General features: G+C 47.6%; 1 protein-coding gene across 1 annotated transcript in view; it reads left to right on the forward strand.

The window, feature by feature from the left end:
- The first annotated feature begins 19,667 nt into the window (after positions 1–19,667).
- The window catches only part of CLNK (cytokine dependent hematopoietic cell linker), a 62,219-nt gene continuing 54,811 nt past the window's right edge, over positions 19,668–27,075 (forward strand). The window contains exons 1-3 of the mRNA XM_015534697.2: positions 19,668–19,700; positions 20,663–20,807; positions 21,997–22,103. Coding sequence (XP_015390183.1) covers positions 19,668–19,700; positions 20,663–20,807; positions 21,997–22,103 — 285 coding nt within the window. The remainder of the gene's footprint in view (positions 19,701–20,662; positions 20,808–21,996; positions 22,104–27,075) is intronic.

Consider the following 27,075-nt stretch of genomic DNA (forward strand, 5'->3'; position numbering starts at 1 on the left):
TGACTCCGGTACCCACTCACGTTTGACGGCCTCCCTTTTAGCATCGTTACTGGCAGGTGCAAAGCCTCGGAGCTGGAGAGGCGGCCTCTGCACCCAGCACTCACCCTGCCCCTACCCACCGCCTCCGGGGAACAGGAAGGAGGGAAGAAGACGCAAGGTAGGGGTGCAGGGGTAGGAGGAAGGTGGGAGACGTCAGTGCGCTGGGGACAGGGAAAGCCAGAGAGGAAGACGCAGCCCCTGCCATTCAGATGTTCAATCTGTGGTGGGGGGAAGAACGTAATCGCTTCTATTACAGACCCTGAGACACTGGGCCACGTGCAGTGACAGATCCTGGGGGGCACCAAGGGTCCGGGAGGCTAAGGGCTGGCCCAGCTTTGCCTTCACACTCCGAGCACGAGTCTCTTTCCCCATTCTTGACCACGGCACTGCGGTGGATACTGTGGCTCCCGCGCCCCACGCTCAGACCCTCCCCACGCTCACCTCGGTCACTATCCATTTGTTCCCTTTGGCCACCAACAAAGTTGGAATAATTAATTCCCCAAGGACGAGGTACAGGTGGCTGTAACTCCTCGGGGGTCAGGAGGGCCAGCGGTCATCTTCCCTGATCCCACACTGGGAAACTCCCTGCGGGCCTCCCACCAGGCAGTCCTTTGCCCAGGAGACAGATGGGGCAAAGGCCCCTGCTGTTGTTACTCTTGACCTCTCTGGTCTCCCCTGCCTGCCCCCAGCTGCCCTGGGCGTCCATGGCACCGACAGACGCATAAGAATATTGCTCCTTCTGGCCCGCCTCGCTGTGCAGAAAGGGGAGTATCTTTCTGCAAGATGTGGCCGGCTGAGAGCGTTACAGAGGGCCCGAGTGCTTTCACAGAGGGTGTGTGGACCGTGGTGTGGTGCCGCATCCCCCCCCTGGGCTTGCCCGCGAGGAGCTCCCCTTAGTAGATGCTCAGTGAACACTGCTGAAAGGACGGGAGGAAGAAGGGCAGGAGGGACCCACGGGAGGCCATTGGCTTGTACGATGCCCCGTGCCTGGCACAGGCTGGATACTTAAATAGGTGACAGAAGGAACGTCTACCGGAAGGCAAGCAGGAGGGAAGCAGAGAGAAGACAGAGTAAGTTGGCGAGGCCAGGGGAGAGGGTGGAGGCCGGGGACTCGGGAGTCGTCTGCCCGAGCTAAGCTGGACGCCCAGGTCACCCCACGCTGCCTCTCTGGTCCTCTGTGACGTAACCCCGATGTTGTTGTTTTCATTTCTCGGTATTTGTCAGGGATGTGGATGGCTCCTATGAGAGTGATCACAACTCACAACACACGCTTTCTGTCCCCAGACCACTTAAAACCTAGTTGAGGAAAGGAAAAAACACAGGAAGGCTTAACAATGAGATTTAAGTAAGAAATGCCTAACTCCACACTGCCTTTCGACTCTCCTCTTGTGTTGGGAGAGCAGAGAGATGCCGGGGTGTTCAGAGGCAGGGAGGTTCACCGGTCCTGGGGGGGTGGGGGGTAAGGGGGAGCCCCTGAGCAGGTAGAGAGGGGCAGGGCTCCCCCAGCCCGAAGGGTCCTAGGAGGTGAGAACGTTCACACTTCCAGAGTTTTCCCCAGGATCCCTCAGGGAGCTGCGTACCCGCAAATGTGGCTTGTGTATGTGTGTAAACGTAAAATCGGTAAGAGGAGGATTCGTGCAAATAATCAAAGATTCCTTTGACAGAGAAGGAGCCCATTCATTCACTAGTTAAATATGAGCGTGGACTTGATTCCACCTCGAATGGGTGCCAGCGGAGCAGAGGAGGGCTCTGGTGGCCACGTGGGAAGCTAGGGGAACACCCACTGTCAAGGTCGGCCTTGCCTCTTGCTGAGACTGTTATGCCCGAGTCCTTCCCTTGCCAGTAGATCCCATGTGCCCCCGCATGGCCTCCCTGAGATGCATCTTGGAGCGTTATCCAGCAGCCTACCAAGCCCCACATGCCTCCAGGACCACACAGGCCTTCTAGTTCGCCCCTGCGGGCTCCCCACTCTCTGAGCACACCTCTTTCCAGACCCCAGCTCCTAAAGCTCCCTGACGCCAATCTGCACCTCCCTCCAGTGCTGGAGAGGAAGGAGGGCGAGCCCTGCCTGCAGACGGGCTGTGCTATAAACGTGCAACCACCAGCTCCCCCGGGGGCTTAACCTGGGCTTGGGTCAACCCAGCGACAAAATGAAAGGGCCAGTTCATGGTCCCGTTTGCACTAACATTCCGTAATTAGCCTTAACGTCAGGATACAGATTCTTACCCAACAAGAGTTGCCAAGACATTTGGTGAAATGATTTATGTAAGGCGCACAGTCAACCAGCACAGCTCAGACAGCCACACAGAGGGAAGAAGGCAGTGACTTTAGGACTTTCGAGTCACTTTCATTTCTCTCTAGATTATCTTAAAAATTGGGTTAGCAACCCGTATCAACGGTCTTCCAAAAATTAGAATTTTAGTCTACCGCCGTCTCTGAATGTCAGAGGCAGTGCTTAAGGTGAGAAATGTCACCGAGCCAGTTAATCTTGGAGGTTTGGGACAGGGAGTGGACTGGCAGGTGAAATCACCCTGACCCCCTCCCCAGGGGATCTCATGCGCAATTCTGCTCCAGCACTGGGTGCCTGGGGAGACCCAGAGGGGACCATACACATCACACCCGAGGGGTGGATCAGGAATTAAACTCCATGCCAGGAGCTTGACCCTGGAGACAGGACCAAATCCCATCTCTATGGGACCAGAAAAACACACCATCCAAACTTTGTTCCCATGGATGAGTAAGGCATAAGTGCACCCGCCTACCCAATCAGATCCCGTTCTGATTGGCAGCAACTTGGGGTGGGGGGAGGGAGGATGAGTATAATTTAGTGCCCTTTAAAGATTAAAAATTATTAAACACATTACCTTATTAAGAAGGGTTAAAATTGAAACATAATTCAGAAATCAAAAATCTTTATTTGCAACGCACCTTAAATATAGAAAACCACAAACGCTGGAGGTCAGCTTTGTGCATCTCATATATGGGGAACCCCCCACCACAACGTGGACACCTGCCTGCACAGGCCCGAGGTGCAGAGGAAGGCCTGCGGCCCTCAGGCCCAGAGGTGGAAGGAGGAAGGAGGAAGGGGTGGGGACCAAGCTATCCCACCATCCGGCTGCGGCCCGTCCGCATGTGGCCGTGTTACGGATGCTGTTGACAGAAGGAAGCAGGGAGCGTCCTTGTAAGCACCTGGCGAGAGGCAGCTTGCTAACCAACACGTGGGCCTCGCTTGAGCATAAAGAGGACACATGGGACCTCCATGAAGTCGCTCTTTCACTGTCACCCTGGGCTGTCAGGCCGCAAAGAGTGTTGAGCCCAGGAGCCTTTTCAGGGAGCTTCTCGGCTGCAGGAGTCCAGGAAGCCTCCGCGGCCCCCTCCTTCCCAGGTTCCAGCCTTCCTCTTCTCCCTCTCCCCTTTGGGGGCTCAGCTGGAATAACAACGCGGCTCCCCGCCCTGCTGATGCTTCCTCTGCTAATTCATTTGGCTTGCACTGACGCACAGAGAGCTCTGGGGTGCAGAATCCCCGGGGGACTATGACATATGAATGAGCTCCATCGCTCTGGGACCCCGCCAAGAGGCAGAGCCGATCAGATAAGCCACTTTCAGACAACCTGGACAATCGGGAGGAAGCTCCCAGGGGCTGAGAGCTGGGCGGTCTACGTTGCTGCTATGGGCTTGGAAATAATAAGGGTGCAGAGCGGGGAAAGCCCACCCGCCAGAGCGGAGCCTCACTCAGTGCCCGGCAGGCGGTGTTCCCTTCCGCTCTTTATGGGGGTCAGAAGACCCCACTTCTGCCTCCCAAGGGTCTAAAACTTGGAACAAATTGGACACCATGGTCTCCGATGGGCTTTGCAGCATTAACGGTCTTTAATTCTAAAAACCAGGGGAAGCCAAGGTCAGAGGGAGGACAGAATGCTAACTTCCAAGCTCAAGTTCTTTCTAGAACCCTGAGGAGAGTGTAGCTCCCCTTCGTCACCCCTGGGCTGGGGCTTGCACCCTGCCTGCCCTGGGTGTGCTGTCTCCCAGCAGTGGCCTGGCTTGCCACACCCACATCAAGCTCCCTGTACGCAGTCACAAAAATGTGTCATTTACATGTCACATGTCACATGTCACGAACTGCAGGTCTGGGGAGCCTTCTGAGGCCTTAATCAAAGACCAAGATGTCAGGGAAGAGGCCATGTATTGAAAGTGGAGAGAGAGTGAGAGGGAGAGAGAGAGAGAGAGAGAGAGCTCTCAGGCCCCAGATAAATGATCTGCTCCTTACTGGCTGATTTACTGTTAATTTCTGCAAAATCTCAGGCAGCTGGAAAGGATGCCAAGAGCCAACCACAAGGACTCTGAGACGCAGCTGTAAATGCCTCCGGGATTGGCCACCGCCTGTGGGTGAGGGCGGGGGAGGCAGCGAGGATGTGGGGATCGGACAGGCTGGTGTGAGATCCCTCGCTCTCTGTGGGACTGAGCCCTCTGAATCTCCCATCTCCTCGTCTGTAAATTTGGGACAATGAGAGCCACCCCACAGGGTCCCTCGGGGTGTTAAAATGGTAAACAGAGGACAACGGGTAAGCGGGGAGCTAGACTTCTGGAAGGTGGTCTCCTAGTTACTAACATCTCCCAGTTTAACTCTTCTGTGCCCAGTGTCCCAGCCACCAGCCAGGCCTCATAAATATTTACACCCAGCCTGTGTTGCGATGCTCAATTAATTTCTCCGGTGACGCACTTTGAGGGCCTCGGAGGATAGGTGCTGTGCAAGGCCCCGAGATCGTTAAAGGCACAAACAAGTCGGCTCACACAAGCGGCATCCTCCAGAGCCTTCTGTGGCCCCAGAGCTTTTTCAGATCATTGCCCGAAATCCAGGCAAGATGTGCTTCCGAAAGCACCCTGTCCAAAGGGGAACGTGGTGACCAGGCAAAGCCCTGATTAGAAAATGGAGAGAGACCTGTGCAGATAACTGACAACCGAAAAAAAATCCAAGTGGCCTAAAACCACTTGAAAAAGAAGAAGAATTCAGTCTCACTGGTCATCAGGGAAGTGAAACAGGCACCGTAAGGGATCAACAAACAGGCAACATTGTTTTAAAGGATGGGATTTAATAGTGTGGGGATGCGGTGAGATGTTCCCTTCCCGCTCTGTGGATTAGCGTCTAAACGGACCCAACCCACGTGGAAGGAAACTGCACGATCCACAGCGACGGGCTTGGAAGATCCATGTTGCCTGACCCCTTGGCTGTGCCTGGCGGAGTCTCTCCACGGAAATATCTGGTGATTAGATTAAAATGTGCCCTGCAACGTTATTCATCATAATGGAAACTAGCGAGAACCTGAATGTCCCCTCTAAAAATCACACAGGCAATAAATATCATGCGTTTGAATAACCGCTGAAGATCTAGAATGTATCTTTAACATCAATAGCCCATAGTTGGTTCTGCTAGTTTTGCTACTTACGTGTTTCAATGTACTCACACATCCTCAGAAGCACATACACACATGTAGAGGGGATTTGCCAAAATATTACCTGGGGTGTTGATTGTTATTTTCTTCTACGTTTTTCTGTTTTCCGTATTCTCTATAATGAGATGTGATTTTAGATCTAGAACAATGCGAACATCAAGAAATCGTTCCGGGGGCTCCTCCTGGGTGGCTCAGTTGGTTAAGCGTCTGACTTCAGCTCAGGTCACAATCTCACGGTCTGTGAGTTCGAGCCCCGCATCGGGCTCTGCGCTGACAGCTCGGAGCCTGGAGCCTGCTTCAGATTCTGTGTCTCCCTCTCTCTCTGCCCCTCCCTGCTCTCCCTCTCTCTGTCTCAAAAATAAATAAACATTGGGGCGCCTGGGTGGCTCAGTCGGTTAAGCGTCCGACTTCAGCTCAGGTCATGATCTCACAGTCCATGAGTTCGAGCCCTGCATCAGGCTCTAGGCTGACGGCTCAGAGCCTGGAGCCTGCTTCCGATTCTGTGTCTCCCTCTCTCTCTGCCCCTCCCTGCTCTCCCTCTCTCTGTCTCAAAAATAAATAAACATTGGGGCGCCTGGGTGGCTCAGTCGGTTAAGCGTCCGACTTCAGCTCAGGTCATGATCTCACAGTCCATGAGTTCGAGCCCTGCATCAGGCTCTAGGCTGACGGCTCAGAGCCTGGAGCCTGCTTCTGATTCTGTGTCTCCCTCTCTCTCTGCCCCTCCCCCGTTCATGCTCTGTCTCTCTCTGTCCCAAAAATAAATAAAACGTTAAAAAAAATTTTTTTAAATAAATAAATAAACATTAAGAAAAGAAGAAGAGAAAAGAAATCATTTTATAGGTTGATCTGGGGAAAACGCCTGTAACAGCAGCCCATCCCACTGGGGAAGGTATGTAACCGAATGCGGCTGACGCTTACCTTGGCTCTCTTTTCTGCCCTAGGTCATGGCCTCGAATCAACAGTGCCACCGGTGAGTCAGGGGCCTTCAGTCACCTAAGCGGTGGGAATGCCACCATGGGTCTGTTACTCTTCTTTCCCTTTTCTGCTTTCCCTTCGATAAAACTATTGGCCTGTTCGAAATGGCATCAGCCACTTAGGGTTTCTCCCCCTGGTCGCTCCCGAGTGCAGCCCGGTCTGTGACTTCCACAGGCTTTGGGAAGCTGGCAGGTGGAGGGGAAAACCCTGTCTCTCCTCCACTTATTAGCTGTGTACCCTGGGATGAAGCACAGATCCCTCTGGGTCCGAGTCCCTTCATCTGTAAAAAGGGTAAAAGTCAGCCTAAATGTCAGTGTTGTGGCCACTCAGTAGGGCTCATTCAACGAAACTCTGTGTAAGGGGTTCCCCCCAAATTATGTGTTGAGCGGATGGAGCGATCAGAAACCACATTTTATGGCTTCTTTTGCGTCTGTTTTCAGAGCCTAGTTCTAGGTATCAGGCGCTGAATAGAATCCCATTAAAATTTGAGTAAAAGTATGTACTCTTCATTTCAGAGCATTATTATTTCCGGGGGAGTCCAGTAGAACTTCCCTAGAGAGCTAGTGGCTAGAAATGACTGCAGTGAGACAGAAAAAAAAAAAAAAAAAAAAAGGTGAGAAATAGACCAGAAGTGTGCAAAGAAGGGATAGAATCATAGGGAGTGATGTAATCCTCAAATGAACTCAAAGATCCATAATGGTGCATGTTGGAGCATGTAACCAGCACTCAGCACGTCCCAAATAGCAGTGAGGAGAAGTAGAGAAAAGCAAAATCAGAAGTACAAATATGAATATAAATAAGAAACAAGCACCCAGCTCTAATCCCTCTTACAGAAAATGCTTTCATTAAGCTTCCGAGTCATTTGCTAAGAAAGATTGTGTTCTCTTGAGGTAGATGCTTCCAAAATCTCCTGGAGTCTTTGATCTCAAATATACCTCCCTCCACCTGCTCGCTACCTCTCATCCCTTCCCACCGTCCGCTTAGAGTCCTGGGGGTACTCCAGATACTTCTGGATGCTTCCGGGAGATTGCCTGGAAATGAAGTTGCCAATCTGAGGCAGTGGGTGGTGAGTTATAAACCATGTGACCCATACTCCTCTCTCGTCACCCCCCTCTCCACATTCCTCAAGGTAGAGAAAAACTTACAGATGGGTATTGCATTTCATTAACAACATTCTAGACACATAATCATGGGGGGGAAAAAAACAAAAACAAATCAAAACCCCAAGAGAGCTGATTGAGATAAAGCTGCCCAGGCCTGCCCGTGCACACTGGAATCTATATCCTGCCAAAAATATTAGCAGCAAATCATACCACCCCAGCCTATGCATGCTTATGAACCACAGCCAAGTATCTATTAAAATATAACACCACTGACATAATCAAGGATTTACATGATTCACAGAACAGTCGCTCATCACAGGGATATTTATAACACTTCTAGATATTTTTAAGTTGTTTGCATTTTTTTGCCGTGAGATCCATACGAGGGACATCCATAGGAGAGAATACCACATAGCCATTAAAAAGATGCCATTGAAGCCTATTTACCGACATGTTATGTTTATAGCATGCTGTTGTATGATGGGGAAGACAAGAAAAAAGTGTGCCCATATCTACATAGACTATATTGTGTGTGCATGTGTGTGCGAGAGAGATTTAGCTATACTCAAATGTTTACAGTAGTTGTCTTGGTATGGGGACATTAGAGTAATTTTTATTCCCTTCTTTTTTGCTTATCCGCATCTTATTATTTTTCTCCAGTAGCATATATTGTTGTACGCTAAAAATACTCTATTTAAAAAAAAAAAAAATACACCAGACCTGGAAAAGACAGACGCATAACCCAACTTGGACAATCTGTTAACACCAATACCTTCTGTCAAGCTGACATATAGAGAAGAGGGCCATGGTTTTCCATAAAATAAAGTCAGGAGTTTCTCTCCTTCCACTGATTAAAGAATGAAATTAAAGATAGCCCTATTTGAAAAGTGGTTCTTCTCTCTTAAGGCACCATACACATTAAAACCCTAGTAAAGACGTGGATTGGCTGTGTCCATTAAATGGACGAGAGATTTCATTTTGTCCAGGAGCACTTGTTTTGGTTTTGTGGGCTTTTTTTGTTTTTTTCCTAAGGAAAGCAGTCTTGAAAGTTGGTTTTTCCCACTTTTAAAAGAAAAATTAATAAGGATTTTCGAAGCAGGCGGAGGGAAGGCAAGTATGGTATATGTGAGCATCCACTGCCCCCTGCTGGCCGGATCTAGACATTGCAATATTGGTATTAATTTAGCAGAGGCTGGTTGTCCCCCAAGAGGCTGGGAAAATGGGTGGACAGAACAATGTGAAAAGTTGACAGTTGAACTGCTGGGAAAAAGTGTTCCCCTAGTTCTCTAAGCACAAGCCAGGATTTCAAGTCATCCACGATCGCTAAACCCAAGGGATCACAGTTGTCTTTAAAATGTATCGTGTGTCAGAATCACAGTAGTCAAAAATGCATATTCTCAAGCCCACTCCCAGGTGTACGTTTTGGCAGCTCTATAGTGAGACTGAGGAGTCCCTACCCTTCACAAGATAACTTCAACTCATGTAGTGCTAGGATGGCCTTTTGAGAATCACTGATTGAAGCGAAAGAAAGAAAGAAAGAAAGAAAGAAAGAAAGAAAGAAAGAAAAAGAAAAGAAAAGAAAAGGAAAAGGAAAGGAAAAGGAAATGATTAAGACTGACCCCACCAAGAAGCTGCTTTCGATTCTCTGGACAACAGCTGTCTCGGAATATTTTATTTGAATTTCTGGAGATCACCTGAGAAATGGGATGGGCGACAGCTGCCTTACCTATCACCATCCATCCATCCAACCAATTTATGGTTGTCCCTACTGTAACCATTACAATAACCAGCTTTGAGCACAGTTGGTTTTTTTTTAAAGAAAATGAAAAAGAAAGGTCCTGGGGACTCAGCTTCTCAGACACTAATACTGTGCTCTACAGATGGGGAAATCAAGAATTAGAGAAAGGAAGTGAACTTCCAAGGGCCATCTATGGAGAACAATAAGCCTATTCTCCAAACTCTGAATAAATGCTTCCATGTAGCTATTTCTGTGAGTTTGGGCCATTTGTGACCGAGAATACATTTCAGATCAGGCGACTGTCATTCTAAAATGTCCAGAAGAGCTACGTGACTGAGCTGGTGGATACGTGGGAGACAGATATGACATACGTTATATGTACATGGGTGCATATAATCTATATCCGTCTCTGTTTCTGTCTGTCTCTTTCTCTCTTCCCCTTCCTATGTCCTTCCTTTGTCCTCCCTCCTCCTTCTCTTCTTCCCAAGCCTAAGTCATGCAGCCAAAGCTCATTGGACATCCTAATCCTTTCCTCAGAGACAGAAAAAGGCAAGGAAGCTCATCCCTGCCTCTCCCTACAGCTGTGGATCGATGCTGAACTGAAGATGTTCTCAAGTTTGGAACTAGCCAGGGGAAATTGCGTCCTATTCCCCACTATATTGAGATGAAGGTTGATGGATGCCCTCTGTCCCCAGAAACCTTGTGGTTCCTAAAAGATAAACACTGAGGAAGGCAGCACAGGTAGAGGAAAGAACCCCGAGCCAGAAGTCTGGAGCCCAGAATTTGAATACTGGTTCTCTGACATCCATGAGACCTAGCCTTCAGGTGCTGACAATACTCACAGGATAAATTAGGTAAACCGAGAGCAAGAGAAGCTATATCCCCCGGGAACAAATCAGCAGAGTAGAACTCTGATTCATCACAATGCACTTGTTCGTGCTGTGCCACGCAGCGTTCTCATCTTTAAAATGAGGATGTCAGCCAGCCATGGTCACCGAAGCCCCGAGCCTCACAGCTGGACGGGACACCCGCTTGAAGGGCTGTTGGCAAAAATCGACAGAGCCGTGTCGATGGAGTGGAATGTTGAAAAAAGGCACTGTTTTGTTCAAAACTGAGAACTCAGTAGTGATCAAGTTCCTAACATGGATCTGAAAGCAGAGTACTCACGATCTCTCGATCGGGCAGAAACGATTTGGTCATGAAGTTGAACTTGAAACACGGAACACAGCGGTTCATTGGGGGAGCCTGTGGCCAAGAGGGTTATTTTGTTAAGCTTCCCAACAGCTCTTTGGGGCAGACACTACGATTCTCATTCTACAAACTGATATTAGTTAACCGAGGCTTGCAGGCTTGCCCGAGGTCATGTGGCCAGAAACAGGCACAACCAGGGTTTGAACCCAGAATTTCTTCCATGAATTATGTGTTCATGCCTTTGATCAGAAGCTCTGCTACATTTTTGGTGAATTCCAAAGCTGACCTCCACAAGGAGATAAAACAGTAAAGGCAGAAAGACACATTAGGAAGAAATCACGGGGGCTTAAACGTGACATGATTGTCTAATTCTTACATAAGTCAAGTGCAGAGGTAAGCAGTCCAAGGCTGTTTAGCCTCAGAGGTGCTGCTCCCTCCCTTGTATTGGCCTCAATCCCAATGCCTAAAATAGTGACAGCTATGCTCCAGGCAGCAGGAGAGAGGAAGGGAAGAAAAAGAAAAAAATAAAGAGTTGACAACAATTTCTGTTCAGAAAGTTTCCTGGAAATTGTGAGTTTATTTTCCAGCTTCTCCGTTTACCAAAACTTGGACTCACAGGCACGCGTAACCGCGGGGAAGGTCAAGGTGTGTGGCAAGAACTTGCTCTAGGTGCCCATGTACCCACCTGACCATCGGGGCTCCCAGGACGGACAGGGAAAAGCGGACGTGGGGAGACACAGCTGGGTTGTTGAGGAGTTCCTAGCGACAGGTCGTTGGGACCCACTGGCCTGTCCCTTTGCCCCACGTACTTATGAGCAAGCCCAGCTGGCAGCCCCTAGGGTCAGAGCCAACACTGACCCTCACCATAACTCTCCCTGCACCGCCCCCCCCCCCCCGCCCTCTGAAATCTTGTGACTGAAATGAAAACAGAAGCTGACTCTGCTTGAGGGAACCCACCTGGTTTGGAGCTGCCACCATCTGAAAAGCCTGCTGACTTCACTTCCCAGAGAAACAGAAAGTTCCTAAGCACTGAAAGCTTCCTACTTTTACTTCTCTTCTCCCACCAGACAAGCAGATTCTCTTTATGGGACCTGCTGGGAATTGTTTCAGGTGGTTTCCTTCGAATGTGACCCTCCCATAGAGCCCGCCCTTGGGGACACAGCCAGCCCCCCTTCCCAGTAGAGGCACTAAATTGTACAAGCCTGGGGCCCCCAGGGCTTCTGTTCAAGGAAGCGTTTATGCGTGCAAATGGTCCAAGCTTCTAAGTATATCTGACCCACGTGGCCCATCTCCTATCAGAAGGCAGTCGGAGCTTCTAACAGCGGGTCGCAGACCTCGGTGTGTGTAGATGTCATCATAGACACTGGTGCAGAAAGTAACTGGTGTGCACTGAGGCTCAGGTTTTGCTTTCTTTCCTTTTTTTTTTTTCTTTAAAGCACCCAAGAGGCAAGTGGTCAGGGGACCTTAACCTGATGGCCACCGGCCATACACCTGTATCATACCTCTGTAGTCAAGAGAAGAGGTGTCCACGCTGATAGCCCAAGGCTGGCGTAACTGCCTCCGTGAGTCGGGAGAGCCCCTTGAGCCTTACACCTTCACTTCCCTTCTAAAAATAACTCGAAGGGAGCATTGTCTTTTGTAAAAAGATGCTGTTTCCTTGAGAGGAACGCAGAAGTCAGTCGTTCTCTGGAGCTGTTTCGTGTCAGTGGGTGATGAACGGCCCTCCACGGACACTTGAGTATAGGTCTTCCAGGATGATGATGGGGAAAGCTGCTGGGCAAACTTCCTTCATCTTCTAAGAAAATGGCTCTCTCTGAAGAACCAGCCCCTCCTTCAGCTCCAGGAAGACTCAAAGACCTGGAAGGGTTTGGGGTGCCTCTGTGTTGGGGGTCCAGGGCCAGCAGGAGGGAGTGTCCAACTCAAGGTCACTCAGCCAGGGAGGAGGTCGGGTTCTATTTGCAGTTTACCACGGGTTCTCCGTTCTGGAGGGTGTCCACCTTACCACACGCTGTGTTTCACAGCCGACTATGCAGTCGCTGTGCCCTTGCCATATCCTGGGTTCCAGGAGTGATCAAGGGCCTGAAATCTCCGCGCTGCCTTGGGGGGGGCAGGCACCCACCGTCTGTAACTATATAACATATTTATTGGCTTGCTTTGTTCCTACATGCTATGCAGAAACCAAAAAAGAGTGTATGAATCAGGAGGGGCTAACATCTATAATGCACCAACTACAAATGTTAGTAGTGTAATAAAATGAAGGTTTATGTCCTGTTCACATCACAATCCAATGTGGATTGAAGGAAGCCTTTTCCCCAAGCGCTCATTCGGGATTCGCTCTCCTTTAACCCTTTAACCAGTGGCTTCCATTATCCCTGAAGGCCTTGGGGTCTTCTGTCTCTAGCCAGGCCCCGGGGCAAGAACAAGACATCAGGAGGGTCAAGAGAAGGAGAGGGTCGAGTGCATCATCCTGGAGTGAAGCGCATGCCCCCACCTGTTCCAGCGGCCACAGCACCATGCCACAGCCACCCAGTGCAAGGGACAGTGGGAAGTGTGTGCCAGCCGAGGGCCCACAGGAAGAGGAAGCATCCTCACAGCCATGCAAGGAAGGGGTTTGAGGTAGTGAGGACCCGGGCTGGAGAGATGCTCCTTAACTTTTACCTCAGATTGGTGGTTAGGGCGTGTCCCCCCAGGAAGATGACATTTAAGATCTGATCTGATGGATGGAAAGGACCCAGACACAGGCAGAGCCGAGGAAAGAATGTTCTGGACTGAGGCACAGTGCATGCTGATCTCTGAGGTTAAAAGAAGCTTGGCATACTGGAGAAACTTGGAAAGAAGGTGACGTGGCCCATTTCAGAGGTGAGGGAGAAACTGGAAAGAGATACAGTTAGAGACAGGGGCAAGAACCGGGCTACGCTGGGGGCTGGGGGCCACGGCAGGGAATCTGGACCGCGTCTCGTGGGCCATGAGTGACGTGAACTGATTTACAGTTTTAAGACTATGCTTTTTAATAATTGCATTTCCAAAACTGCGTCGTTAGCAACACAGGTAGGTAGGTACTGCAGCAGATAAAAACGATTCCTTCCCTAAGAAGGACCGAGGACACCACAACAAAGAAGTAATCAAATGCTGCCTACTTTTATCTAAGTGTCACGGCAAGGAACACAGGAAATAAGTGCTCTGACAATTCAGTGATATTAAAGTAGCCCCGCGTGGCCCGAGAGGCGAGCCCCAGGAGGATCTCAAAGGGCACTGAGCGTTATGGAAGGCGGGGGCAGAGGAGGTGGGGACCCCCACCTCCAGCAAAGACTCAGAAGTGGCATGAAACATATTTGGGGGATCCAGGAGAGTCTGGGGCTGCAGGCTCGCGAAAGGAGAGACCGATCCTACGGCTCTCTGTGGGGATGTCGCTATAATGGTCGTGTTCGATGAGGCCAATTTCCTATAAGGAAGTGACATCGAGCTCTGAATCAGACAGTAGAATCAGACTAGCTCACATGGGCCGGCGGAGATCCCCCAAATTTTGGTGCTCACTTGCTCCTTCCAGGCCAACTGGCTTCTATGGATGACCTTATTAATTTAACTCAATTCATGAGAGTACAGCTCGCTCTGTGGGGCTGGAAATGCTGTGCGTTTCTTCACCAGCGCTCTCAGTGTGGGTATGGTTGTGCTGGGAGAGGAAGGCATCATCCGTGCCTTAGGACAGTGATAGCTGTCAGCCACACCACCAGGCTGGGCTGGGGCTGGCAGCAGGTGCCAGGTCAGATCCCTGCGCCTCCTTCCTCATTATCTCAAGGAGATTCGCTCTGGCTGGTTACCACCTCCCCGACGCACCGGTCCTGAGCAAATTCCAGAGAGCTGTGTTTTCACTGAGCCAAACTTTCCTTAATTTACACATTCCGCTCTACACAAGGCCTGGGCATGCTGACACAAATTCCCAGCTATTAATTGCATTATTTTGGTATGGAAAGAGAATTCAGGGTGAAAGGGCAAAAGGCTAAGAGCACGACGAAGCCCAGGCCAAGATGCAGAAACACACATCAGACCGCGGTCCTCGACGTGCCTTGGACCCAGGCCAGACATTTGCCCTGAGATTCTTAACAGGAGGAAGGGACGTATGACCTCTTATGGAATTGGTGTTTTCCATTAAATCACAGCGAACCAGTTGCTGAGAAGCACGCAGCTCCTGAGACCCACTAGAAACTTCTCACATGTGGGCTAATAAAGAGGATGTGATAAGAACATTTTCTGCTTACTGTGTTCCTCGGTTCAGACCAACAGCGGGACACTATAATGCAATTTAGGAAAATTAGGTCTAGAGGAAGCAAAATAATCCCGCAGATCGTGTGAGCTGCTCTTCGTGGCTCTGTATCATCTGAGCGCAGAGTTTAAAGCAGAGTATGGATTGCGTGCTACGTGACCTTCAGGCAGGCCTTGCATAAAACAACCCCAGCGAGGGGCGTGAGCGTTGAGAAATCTCACATGAACAATCCTCATTCAGCAAATGTCTGTCAAGAACTCATCTGTTCGGTGTTGGGCTCTGTGCCTGGAGCCGGGGACAGACGAGGGAGTAGACCTGTCCCCTGCCCTCGAAATATCTCCGGTCTGTTCAAGGAGATGGACGGATGGCAGGTTACAGCAAAGGCAGTGTGCGTGCCAGAGGGTGTAGAGGGGGGAGTAAGCGTCTTCATTGGCCCAGATGCTGCAGAGACGTGACCTGGCGTATCTGACGGGGGGCGGGGGTGGAGGGGTGGGGAGTCCTTCTAACCTAATGCTGACCTTCGGTAGAAGGAGCGAGACTTCCCAGTTCGGATTTGATTGTCTAGCCTCCTTTCTCATCGCCCCTGCTTTGCAAGAACAGCAGATGGAATGAGAAGTACGTAATACACATTGCGTTTTAGGCAAGCACCATCAAGAGGAATTAACGGGAACGAGCCCAAGATTTCTGGAGAAACACAAGGGCCGCTCTTTTCTGTGTTTTGTAGTAATGTTGGGTCTACTTTTGTTGGCAGGCCAGTACCTGAATACTGAGGAACCTCCTCCCTGTGTAAGTAGCCACCTCCCCTACCTACTTGTTGGTCTTTGAAATTTACAAAGCAAGTGGCTTTTTTTCAACCAAGGGACTTGGTGAGTTTAAAAACAACAACATGGGGCGCCTGGGTGGCTCGGTCGGTTGAGCTTCCGACTTGAGCTCAGGTCGTGGTCTCGCAGTTCCTGGGTTCAAGCCCCACGTCGGGCTCTGTGCTGACAGCTCAGAGCCTGGAGCCTGCTTCAGATTCTGTGTCTCCCTCTCTCTCTGCCCTTCTCCTGCTCACTCTCTCTCTCTCTCTCTCTCAGAAATAAATAAACATAAAAAAAAAATTTAATGGAAACCCTGGAATCGTTCTAAATATTCAATAGGAAAAAAAAAAACATTGAATATATTATGACATATTCATATTATGAAGCCATTAAGAATATTTACAAAGCAGTTTCATAATGGAATAAAATTTAAAATTTATAACATGAACTCAGCTATCTAATGTTATAAATAATTTTAGTGTTAAATTGTATATAATTTATTTTTTAATTTTTTTTAATGTTTATTTTTGAGAAACAGAGACAGAGAGTGAGTGGGGGAGGGGCAGAGAGAGAGGGAGACACAGAATCCAAAGCAGGCTCCAGGCTCTGAGCTGTCCGCCCAGAGCCCAATGCAGGGCTTGAATTCACAAACCGTGAGATCATGACCTGTGCCAAAGTGGGACGCTCAACTGACTGAGCCACCCAGGCACCCCAAATTGTATATAATTTAAATAGCTCTAACTAACATATCTAGAGATAGATATGTTATATCTGTAGATAGGATATATGGACTAGGTAGAGATAGATGAGAGACAGAAAGAGAGAGAGAATCTGCCTGTAAAATCTTTGGTTCTTTATTGTTTGAAATACTTTTTTAAGAATCAAATTGAAGCTATGGATGGTCACCCCAGGACACACACACACACACAATATCAATCAATCAATCACAAAATATTTTATAAAGTAGGAGGTTTGTGGACGGAAAACAGGAGTTTTTAGTAAAGATCCCTTGCGATTGGCAGTAGATAGTAGACAGATTAATGGATAAATAGATGTAACTCATTATATTTAAAATAAAATTCTAAGGCGCCTGGATGGCTCACTCAGTTAAGCATCTAACTCTTGATTTAGACTCAGGTCATGATCCCATGGCCAGGGGGATCAAGCCCCGAGTCAGGCTCCCCACTAAGCATGGAGCCTACTTGGGATTCTCTCTCTCCCTCTCTCTCTCTGCCCCTCTCCTGCTTGCGCACATGCTCTCTCTCTCTCTCAAAATAAAATAAACATTTAAAAATAAATAAAATTAAATTAAAATAAAATAAAATAATAATAAAATAAAATAAAATAAAATAAAATAAAATAAAAATAAAATAAAATTCTGCCTCTTTCTCATTCCGGAAAGAGATAAACCAAAATATTTATATTTGGTTCTGGGAGCAAGCTTCTCCGGGTCTGGCATGGATGGTTCCTGTCCCTCCTGGTGTCCCTCTGTGCCCTGCCCCACAAAGTCTAGCAAGGCAACTAGATTAAAGATGGACCCCGTCTCAGATTCTTCCAACAGGTCCAAGATTTCCCAAAGAGACTGCGCTCTGCGAGGTCTTGGTGGTTGCCATAACAGTATATAAATGATGCCCTTGCAACAAATGTCCAGCAGTCAAATCCCTAAAGAGGTTGCTTCAGTTCAGAACCCACCTCCATATTCACTTCCCGGGAAGAACATCTCAGCCACCTCCCCACCCCCCCCACCCCCCCGCTACTTAGCCAGGTCACTTGTGACATGCCCTTGGGTTCCCCTCCTGTCAGCTTTGCTTTGCCCTGGGTGCTCCGCTCTACTGAAACGCATTACATCATCTAGAGGAAAGGGATCTACCATGTCCTGGGCTCCTGTCATGGGCAGGTGTCAAAGTAGAATCTTTATATACTTTTTACCCAATTAATCTCTGACTACAATCAAATAAAGTAGGTTTAGCCTACTCGTAAATCTCCAATTTGCAGATTGAGCATGCGAGTCAGGGGGGTTAAGTAACCTCCCCCCGGTCATAAAGTGAGCCCACAGTTTAGATCTGGAAGTGGGTGGCTCCATCCTGGGTCCATGCTGTCCCCGGGCAGACCAGTCCTCCCTGGTTTCCCCATCCAAGAATTCCCAGTCTAAGCCCTGCTTGCCTCCAGAGACCAGACCAAGGAGGCGGGGTTTCATAGCTGTAATGCCTGGTTGCTAGGGGCACAGTATCAATACAACCGTGCAAACGGTCCCACTCGAACTAAGCTCAGTGACTTCACCTCTTTCCTTTGGGTCACCAAGCTCTCCAGTCCTATCCTGTTCCTGCTCCCAGGTCACTGTGCTGGTCCCTGGTCTCTTGCATCTGAGCTCCTTGAATGTTATAACTTCATAACTTGCCTGAGTCCTCAGTTCTTGCAGGACTCAAGCCTCACTTTCCTTCTAGGAGCGCGCGGGTGGGAATCAAGGGCAGCACGCTGTGTCTTCAGGGAGCTCACCTCCTTCTTTACTCCGTCCTGGGGAGAACACGGACTTACTAAATTGCATTCTGCACCCTCGCATCAAATAAGCAGTTTCAAAGTAGAGCCCCAAAAGCCTTCCAGACAAGGGCCTGGTGAGTCCCCACGGCACTGCTGCTTGGCCAAAAATCGGGCCCGTCGCGGACATTGTCTTTACTTTTACCAAACTGCTTTGATAGAGCAATGACGGCAGAAGTCATACACTTGGAGGCTTGGGGCTGGTAAGCAACCAGAGAACTGGAATAATAAGAGATGGAATTCAAAACGCAAGCCTCTAGGGGCGCCTGAGTGGCTCAGTCTGTTGGCCATCGACTTCGGCTCAGGTCACGATCTCGCGGTTGTGAGTTCAAGCCCCGCGTCAGGCCCTGTGCTGACAGCTCAGAGCCTGGTGCCTGCTTCGGATTCTGTGTCTCCTTCTCTCTCTACCCCTTCCCTGTTTGCTCTCTCTCTCTCTCTCAAAAATAAGTAAACATTTAAAAAATCTTTAAAAAATGTATAAATAAATAAAATGCAAGCTTCTAATTCCATGTCCGTCCACTATAATAAAACCACCCCCTGGATTGTTGTACTTATATAACAAAACAAAGTACATAAAGTGCCTACCACATATACAGCCCTCAAAAAATGTTAGAGAGGCTTTAAGAGGAGAACTGGTAGCCTTGCTTTATCTCTGAATTTCTTCAATTACCATTATTATATGGCAGTCACAGAAATATTTATAACTACTATTTATTTTTCTTCATTTTTAATGTTTATTTTTGAGAGAGAGAGCACGAGAAGGGGAGGGGCAGAGAGAGAGAGAGAGAGAGGGAGACATAGAATCCGAAGCAGGCTCTAGGCTCCGAGCTGTCAGCACAGAGCCTGACGCGGGGCTCAAACCCACGAGCGGTGAGATCACGACCTGAGCCGAAGTCAACTGAGCCACCCAGGCGCCCCTATAGCTACTATTTATTGAGTGAGTGCTGACCACCCAGCATTTTGCTCAAAATTTTACCTGCTTTGTCTCATTTAACTTCTAGTTGCCAAAGTCACTCTATCACTGTGGGTACTCATATTCGTGGGTGTGTAGAGATCATCTCATTCAAACATAAATTTGAAGTGGCCTCTGACAAAGGTATGTCGGTCACTGGAGAAATTACAGTATCAATGAAAAATTTTAAATCATACTCAAGAAATAATTACACCCTAAATCTAGGTAAAATCTGTTATTTTATGTACCTGCTTAGTTAATAAGCCTATATGAAGAATCTACTATGTGCAAAAGAAAAGAAAGAAAGAAAGAAAGAAAGAAAGAAGAAAGGAAAGGAAAGGAAAGGAAAGGAAAGGAAAGGAAGAGAAGAGAAAAAAGAAAAGAAAAGAAAGAAAAGAAAAGAAAAGAAAAGAAAAAAGAAAAGAAAGCCAGATATAGTTAAACTATAAAGCAGGAACTTTAAGTCTTTAATCTTTGACTACAAAGTAATTGGGAGTCCAGAGAAAGTTAGTGTGCTGCCCAAGTCACATAGTGTGGCAGAGATTGGCTGGGAAGAAAGGCTCTCTCCAGGGTAACAAAGGAACTTAACAAACTCAGGATCTGAGCCCAGGCTCCCACGGTTCGCCATGGCGCTGACTGGTTCAAAGGCAGAATCATGGGTGTGGCAACACAAGGAATGCCCCAGATTCTTCGCCCTTCATCTCGGGCTCAGAACAATTTGAATACCTGGCGCCAGGTTCCGGTGTGGATGTGCTCAAAGACCTAGCACTGCCCAACGATGGCACCGAGGACCTGTGCGTGGCTTTCAGAAGCCACCATTCCCAGTTTCTATATATGTAAAAGAAAGATATAGGCTCTCACTTTTGAGGGCTGCGCTGGGGGCTGTGCATGAAAATCTCTCGTAACGGGACCTATTGTTCATAGTCATGGCCATTTGGAGTCTGAGTGGAACGAGGGATCTTACTGTATGACAGACCACGGAGATTAGTGTCCGGGCTGAGACACGGCACAGTGCTGAATTCAGGTCCCAACACACAGGTGCAGATTCCAGAATTTCTTTGAGGACGATTACATCTCTTGCCAAGGGGTACCCCATCCTGCCATCCCCAGTGTTCAGACTCGGAGCTCATTACTACTGTGTAGAAATACAACTGAAACTTGTGTGTTGATCGTGTATCCTGACGCCTTGCTGAATTGCTTATTGGCTCTAATAATTTTTTAGTGGGTTCCTTGGAATTTTCTACATACAAGATCATATCACCTGCAAGTAGATCCCTTTTCTGCTTGGAGGGGCTCGTGTGATTACCATCGGGCCACTCAGGTGCTTCAGGATAATCTTCCTATTTTAAAGACAGCTGGTTAGACATCTTAATTGCACCCTCAGTGTCCCTTCACAGCAGCCCCCAGCTTGTTTGATTGAATAACCAAGGATGGGAATATGTGAGGACATCTTCAGGATTCTGCCTACCACGAGACTTTAACTGCCCCAGCCCCCAGCCTCTGAAATGTTTCACCCCCAGCTCAGAGAATCTGTACCACTCCCCTCGCTAGCACCGCAGCCTGCAACCTTTGTCACGACCGTACCTTCCCTTGACTTACTCAAATGTTCCCTCCTGCATAGGAAAGAAAGTCTGCTGCAACGGGCCTGGAGGGAGCAAAAGACCTCAGAGATGGCGACTATGAAGACCCAGAACTTCGTATGGTAGAGGCATGGCGAACGACAAAAATTTTACCAGCCAGGCCTATAAAGGAATCTGAATATGCAGGTAACATCTGGGGCCTAAAGTCCGAGAATGCACGTCCATGATGCGACGCGGCACAGTAATTAGAGCCGATTCTGAATGAAACAACCCTATGAAAATCCTGCCTCCGTGGCTTCCTAACTGTGGGACCTCGAGCAAGCCTATAGAAACCATTCTCTCTCCCTGAAAGTAGTGTTCGTGGTAACAGAACTTACCCTCCAAGCGTTCTTTCGAGTTCTCACCAGGGGCACAGAGTCAGAGCTCTATAGCTATCGGTTGTTATTATCAAGATGCTCTTTTTGAGTCCTGGGAACAATGGATGAGCACAGCAGAGAGAGGGTGGACAGGCAGGGCCGTGGGCGGCATGGGAAGTGTTAACACAGAGCTTGCGTAATGAGCAGCAGCGCGAAAGGGAAGGATTTTGAACTCGGTTGACTCGTTTTGCAGGTAGCCAGCGTAGACGTAGCACCAGGACCTAGCAGCAGAGCTCAGCTTTTTAAGAGTAAGGAAGACATAATTTCCCATCCACCCTTGCGCCTTTCTAACTGGGGCACCGCGGGCGGCCTTCGCAAGCTCTCTGAATCGTGGATATAGCGCAGGGCTGTAAGGGAAAAGAGGAAGCACGTGTGATTTCTGAGGGCCCGGCCCACGGAAAAGAGGCTACAGAAGCTCCTCTGGAAAGAACCACCTTGGAAATAGCGATGAAACGCCTTTTTTTCATCCACTCAACAAGCGATTACCGAGTGCGTATCTGCAGGGTGCAGTTACCGTGTTAGGAAGGATCACGCGACACAAAGACAAAGCATGATCCACACTCTCAGGAAGGTCACAGCCTAGAGGCAGATGCAGAAAGACCAACAGATAAATAGGAAAGGGTGAGGTGTATAATATAGAAAGGAGAAACGAGGGGTGGGTGTTGGTGGGTGGGATCCGGGAAGATTTGCGAAGGTCATGACACAACACAGAGCTCGAAGGGAGAGCAGGAGTTTCCAGGAGCTGAGAGAGTGAAGGGTGTTCAAGTCCAGACTCTGGACTTTGGACCACACCTTCCTCCTCCTCGGGCTTCGGTCTCCTAATCTACCCAGTGGAAGAACTTCTTTCCTCATGCCTAGGTCGTAGGCATTCAACACATTTGTCGATGCGCACGTATTTTGTAAATTGCGATGTGCTGAATCTACGTAGGGTAGGACTTTGAATTTTTCTCTTTTCACAGATACGCGCTATTTCAAGGATATGATGGTCACTCCCTTTTCCTTGGACGCCCAGCCCTCCGTCCCCACGGAGGGCCAACACTGGCACACACGGATGGGGCTGGAAGAAGTGAGTAAAGGCTTGACTGTGTGAACCAAACGTGGGCAGGGCAATTCCTGGCAGCCAGGGGCGTCCCCGTCGCTCATTCCCAAGGCATCTTTCGAGGTGATGAGCAAAGCGAGCTCAGTGAGGTGCAGGGGAACCGGCTCGGATGCCTGCTGAGATCATGGTCCTGGGGAACGAGCACCAAGATGGGAGGAGAACTTGCACCTGGGAAGGTTTTCTGTGAGGCGTCAGGGTGAGGAATTTTCACAGGCATCGCTCGTCCCCTGATGCTGGTCCCCTTTTCCAGAAGCAGAGTTTGAAATCAGACCTTGTTAATAATAATATATCATTTTGCCCAGATTGCAGGCCTGATGTTGCCTGCTGGTAAGTGAGCGGTAAGAAGTAAGTCACACATCTCTGAGCCCCTTTGTGACCTCGTGCATTAAACAGGAATAAAAATCCCTACTGTGCTTTACTTCAAAAGTCTGTTTGGAAACCACAAACAAGAAATCCATGAAAAAAAATCCTGTAAATACAAATGCTCTACACACATATATAGAATTTCATTTTTATTATTTTTTTATTAAAATTTTTTTAATGTTTATTTCTGAGACAGAGAGAGACAGAACATGAGTGGGGGAGGGGCAGAGAGAGAGGGAGACACAGAATCCGAAGCAGGCTCCAGGCTCCGAGCTGTCAGCACAGAGCACGACGTGGAGCTCGAACTCACAAACCGTGAGATCATGACCTGAGCTGAAGTCAGTCGCTCAACCGACTGAGCCACCCAGGCGCCCCTAGAATTTCATTTTTAATAATGCTTTTGCTAATACTTCTTTCCTTAATGCAGAAATGCATAAAATACAAATGAATCACCCATGGAGTTGCAGGGCAATCAGTCATGGCACCGTGCTAGATTTCATGTCCGTATTCTCTGGGCAGATATATTCCATGCAAGAGAGTCCCTGCGTAGAATATCTGCCTTTTTTCCTTTTCCTATCAAGTTCTGGTTATAAAATAATTTCCCATGTGATAATCAAGTATTAACAGCATAATCTTTAGAGATATATCATACCCCATTATGGGATTTTTAATTATTGTACTTAACCATTGAGTGAAAACATTTTAAAGGCTTTGGTACACGTGATGAAATTTCTTTCCTGAAAAATGGTTTCAACTGACCCTCCCAAAAGCCCGATATGAGAATGTGCACCTCACAGGACTCCCACCAAAACTGGCTATTACTTTACTAATCATATTTTAAAGGGACTTCAGTGTTCTGTTCTTTTCTCATTTGTACCGCGTTTATTAGTGAATGCGAGCATGCTTTTAAATATTTATGGCGCATTCTTCCTTGTGCATTATTTGTTCACACTGTCTATCTATTTAACTTGAGGGCTTCTGTTAATATTGATAAGCAAAGGAAAGTACAAATATTACCACGCCATGCCATTTACCCAGAGCACATCCAGTAGACTTTGGGAGAGCAAGAGGAGGGATGAAATATTGAACGCTTCTGCTTTACACAGGCACAAAGCTGAATTTTAATCATTCATTCAACAAATTCATTCAAGAAGTATGTGCTGTGTGTCTGCCACGGACCAGACACAGTGATAACCTCTGGTATGCATTGGTAAATAACCAAAGCCCTGCGCTCATGAAACTTACATACTGGTGGGGGGGAGACTGGTAATAAACAAATAAACAAATAATAGGCAATATGTTAAGTAATAGTGTTTTGAAGAAAAAAAAAAAAAACGATTAAAGCAGGGTCAGGGTAGTCAAGGAAGGTGTTCCCGAACAGAGACAAGAATGAATGAATGACACTTAATCCTTAAAATACCCTTGCAAGGTGAGCCTTCTAAGCCCCATTCTATCAGCTCCAACTTTTGTGAGCTCTTTGCGCCACTTACCCTCTCGGAGCATTTATTATCTTAGCTATAAAATCTCATCACTATTACGATAGTCCACACAGATCACAGTGTCTAGCATGAAGCTGTCAGTCACTAGATACCAGCTCCTTGAGGGACGGGAAACATTTTGGCCCCCAGCATCTGGCACAGTACCATTTTGTAAGAGGATCCCAAGAGATATTGGTTACATGGAGGAAAATGAATGCACAAATGGATTCTCAATCTTTTGAAGGGAATCTTGAAATATGAGTAGCCATTTCATAAACAAAGAGACCCAGGCTGGACTTCTGTGCACATGGAACCCCTTTTTCAGCCTGGTCTTCAAAGTTCTTAGGTGAATATTTGCTGCTATCAGCAAGATCTGCCACTGGGGCAGCCGCAAAGAAGCAGTTTGACAGGGAGGAAGACGTTTCAGGCACAAAGCATATTCAGAGAACAGTAAGAATTTTAGAGCAACTGGACCAAGGGCTGACGACACAGATTCTGGTCTGGTTATGAAAGAATGGAGAATGTTCACATAAAAAGCTGAGCTTCCCTTTCCCCCAAAAAATCACTGATACATTCCCCTTTATATGTAAGTATGCCTTGATGAGAAGAAAAAATTTGTAAGATAATTCTCGTGGGAGTTTTTAAACCCACTATGCCAGAATTTGAGGCTCCATTCTTATTACCGCATACTTCCTTCATAATATCTTGGTAGCTTTCTGTTACAATACAGATTTCTTCCTTTAGCTACATCACTTCGCAAGTGGAACCATCATCTCCACATATCGAGTCAAGCAAAAGCATGTGAGGAAAAGGATACGGGAGATCAGCACACTTGACCGGGGCGGGGGGGGGGGGGTTGTCTTATAAATTAAGTCAGGACTTGGCCTCAGTTCAGATAAGGAGGGAATTTTACTTCTATAATCAATGCTTGAGTAATCACGTTTTTATGAGAAGCAGATTACATTTTTCATTATAGCCTCATTCTCAAGAATTAATTCTTACTAGTTCTGCACATTTATGTTAAGATTAAACTATCTGTGAAAGGGATCTTCAATAATCCTGACAGAGGCCAGTTCCTAGCTACAACTGTCTTAAACCACTAAGCCTCTGCTCATGCTTCCATTTATTGAGCATTTGCTGTGTACCAAGCACTGTGTTCAACAATGGGGATGCATGAACCAGTGCTCACCATCTAATGGGGGAGGCAGTGGCCCAAACTGGCAGTTCCAACATTCCCAACGTAATGTCAAATGCTAAGACAGAGGTGAGTGTGGTTCAAAGAATCCACAACACTTAGCCCAGCTAGAGGCTTTTGAGAAGCCTTCTGGAGGAAGCAACGCACAGCAGTATTTGACACATTGCATGGTCATCAGTGGTTCTCATCAGGGACCATTCTGCCCCCTAGGGAACACCAGGCAGTGTCCAGGGACAGGTAGGTTGTCCAGACGGGAGGAATGCTACTGACATCTAATGGTAGAGAACAGGGATCTGCTAAGCATCCTACATTACATAGGAATTACCCACAGCAAGGGATTATCCAGCGCCAACTCTCAATGGTGCTGAAGTTGGGAAATCCATGTTATAATTAAACCTGTGATATAATACGTTATAATATGTTGTGAACTCAGACCTATGTGCATGGATGAGTCCTTTAGAACCTTTTTTCCTCTTTTTCCCTCATAATCTAGCATCAATGCAGGTTTATAGTAGGCACTAATACATATTTATCTGATAGGAAAATGGGAGTAGCCCCTAGGGAGGGGCAGAAAATATTCCTGGCCCTGGAATCCTATACTAATTCCATCAGAGGGCACTCACTGCTGGGGGAGATGCAAGGCAAAGAAACCGTCTCGTGCAAAGTGGATCAAAATGTCCAAAGACACAAAATTAATTTGGCCACCAAAGGGAGAAATTGCAGGAATACTAAGGAAGCCCCATCCCTAAGACCAGAAGCACGCAGGGCCACCTAAGACAGACAACAGAGAGCCTCTCCCATACCCATGACCTGGCTAGCAATGGCAAGTGGGCAAAAGTATTGAGAGACCCCCTCTGTAAGGCAGGCATGCAGGGGAGATTGAAAGCTGAGGGTGCAACGCTGAAAAACCCACTCAGCACCTGAGCCGCCACAGGGTGACCCTGAAGGAATAGGAAGCTTATGGATGATGGAGAGAAGGAGGCCATATCGATAGCAAAATCCAAATGACACTTGGCTCTTACTACACTGGGCAGCAGAAGAACCACACACTTTCCAGGCATATACTGTGGTTCAGCGTTGCACGGAGGAAAAGTAGACATTGAATATCAGAGGGTAAGAAGTAACAGGGGATTCAATGAGCCTTCCCCCACCCCATTCACCTTGGCTACCTCAACTTGATGCCAAACGAAAGTAACACTAAGACCCTGTATTAGTCAGGTTCCTCTAGAAACATAGGACATAGTAGACAGATGATGATGATGATTGATAGATAGATAGATAGATAATAGATAGATGATAGAAAGATAGAGACAGATATAGATAGATGATAGATGATAGAAAGATAGCAATAGATATAGATACATGATAGATAGATAGATGGATAGATAGATGATAAGTAGATGATAGAAAGATAGAGATAGATATAGATAGATGATAGATGATAGATAGATAATAGATAGATGATAGAAAGGTAGAGATAGATATAGATAGATGATAGATAGATAATAGATGATAGAAAGGAAGAGATAGAGATAGATAGATAGATAGATAGATAGATAACAGACAAAGACTAGACATAAAGTAGTGATTATGGAGGCTCAGTCCCATTATCTGCCTTCTGAAAGCTAGAGCTCCAGAAAAGCCAGTGGTATAAATTCTAGTCTGAGTTCAAGGCCTGAGAACCAAGAGAATCAATGATGTAAATATCAGTCTAGGGCAGAAGACCAATATCTCAGCTCAACACTCAGGTACAAAGACAAAATTCTCCTTCCTTCTGCCTTTTTATTCTATCCAGGCCCCAACTGATTAACTGATACGCACCCACATTGGGCAGGGCGATCTGCCTCAGTCTACTGACTCAAATGGTAATCTTATCCGGAAACACCTTCACAGACACACCCGG

This window comes from Panthera tigris, chromosome B1 (assembly GCF_018350195.1).
Source record: "Panthera tigris isolate Pti1 chromosome B1, P.tigris_Pti1_mat1.1, whole genome shotgun sequence".
Classification (NCBI taxonomy): domain Eukaryota; kingdom Metazoa; phylum Chordata; class Mammalia; order Carnivora; family Felidae; genus Panthera; species Panthera tigris.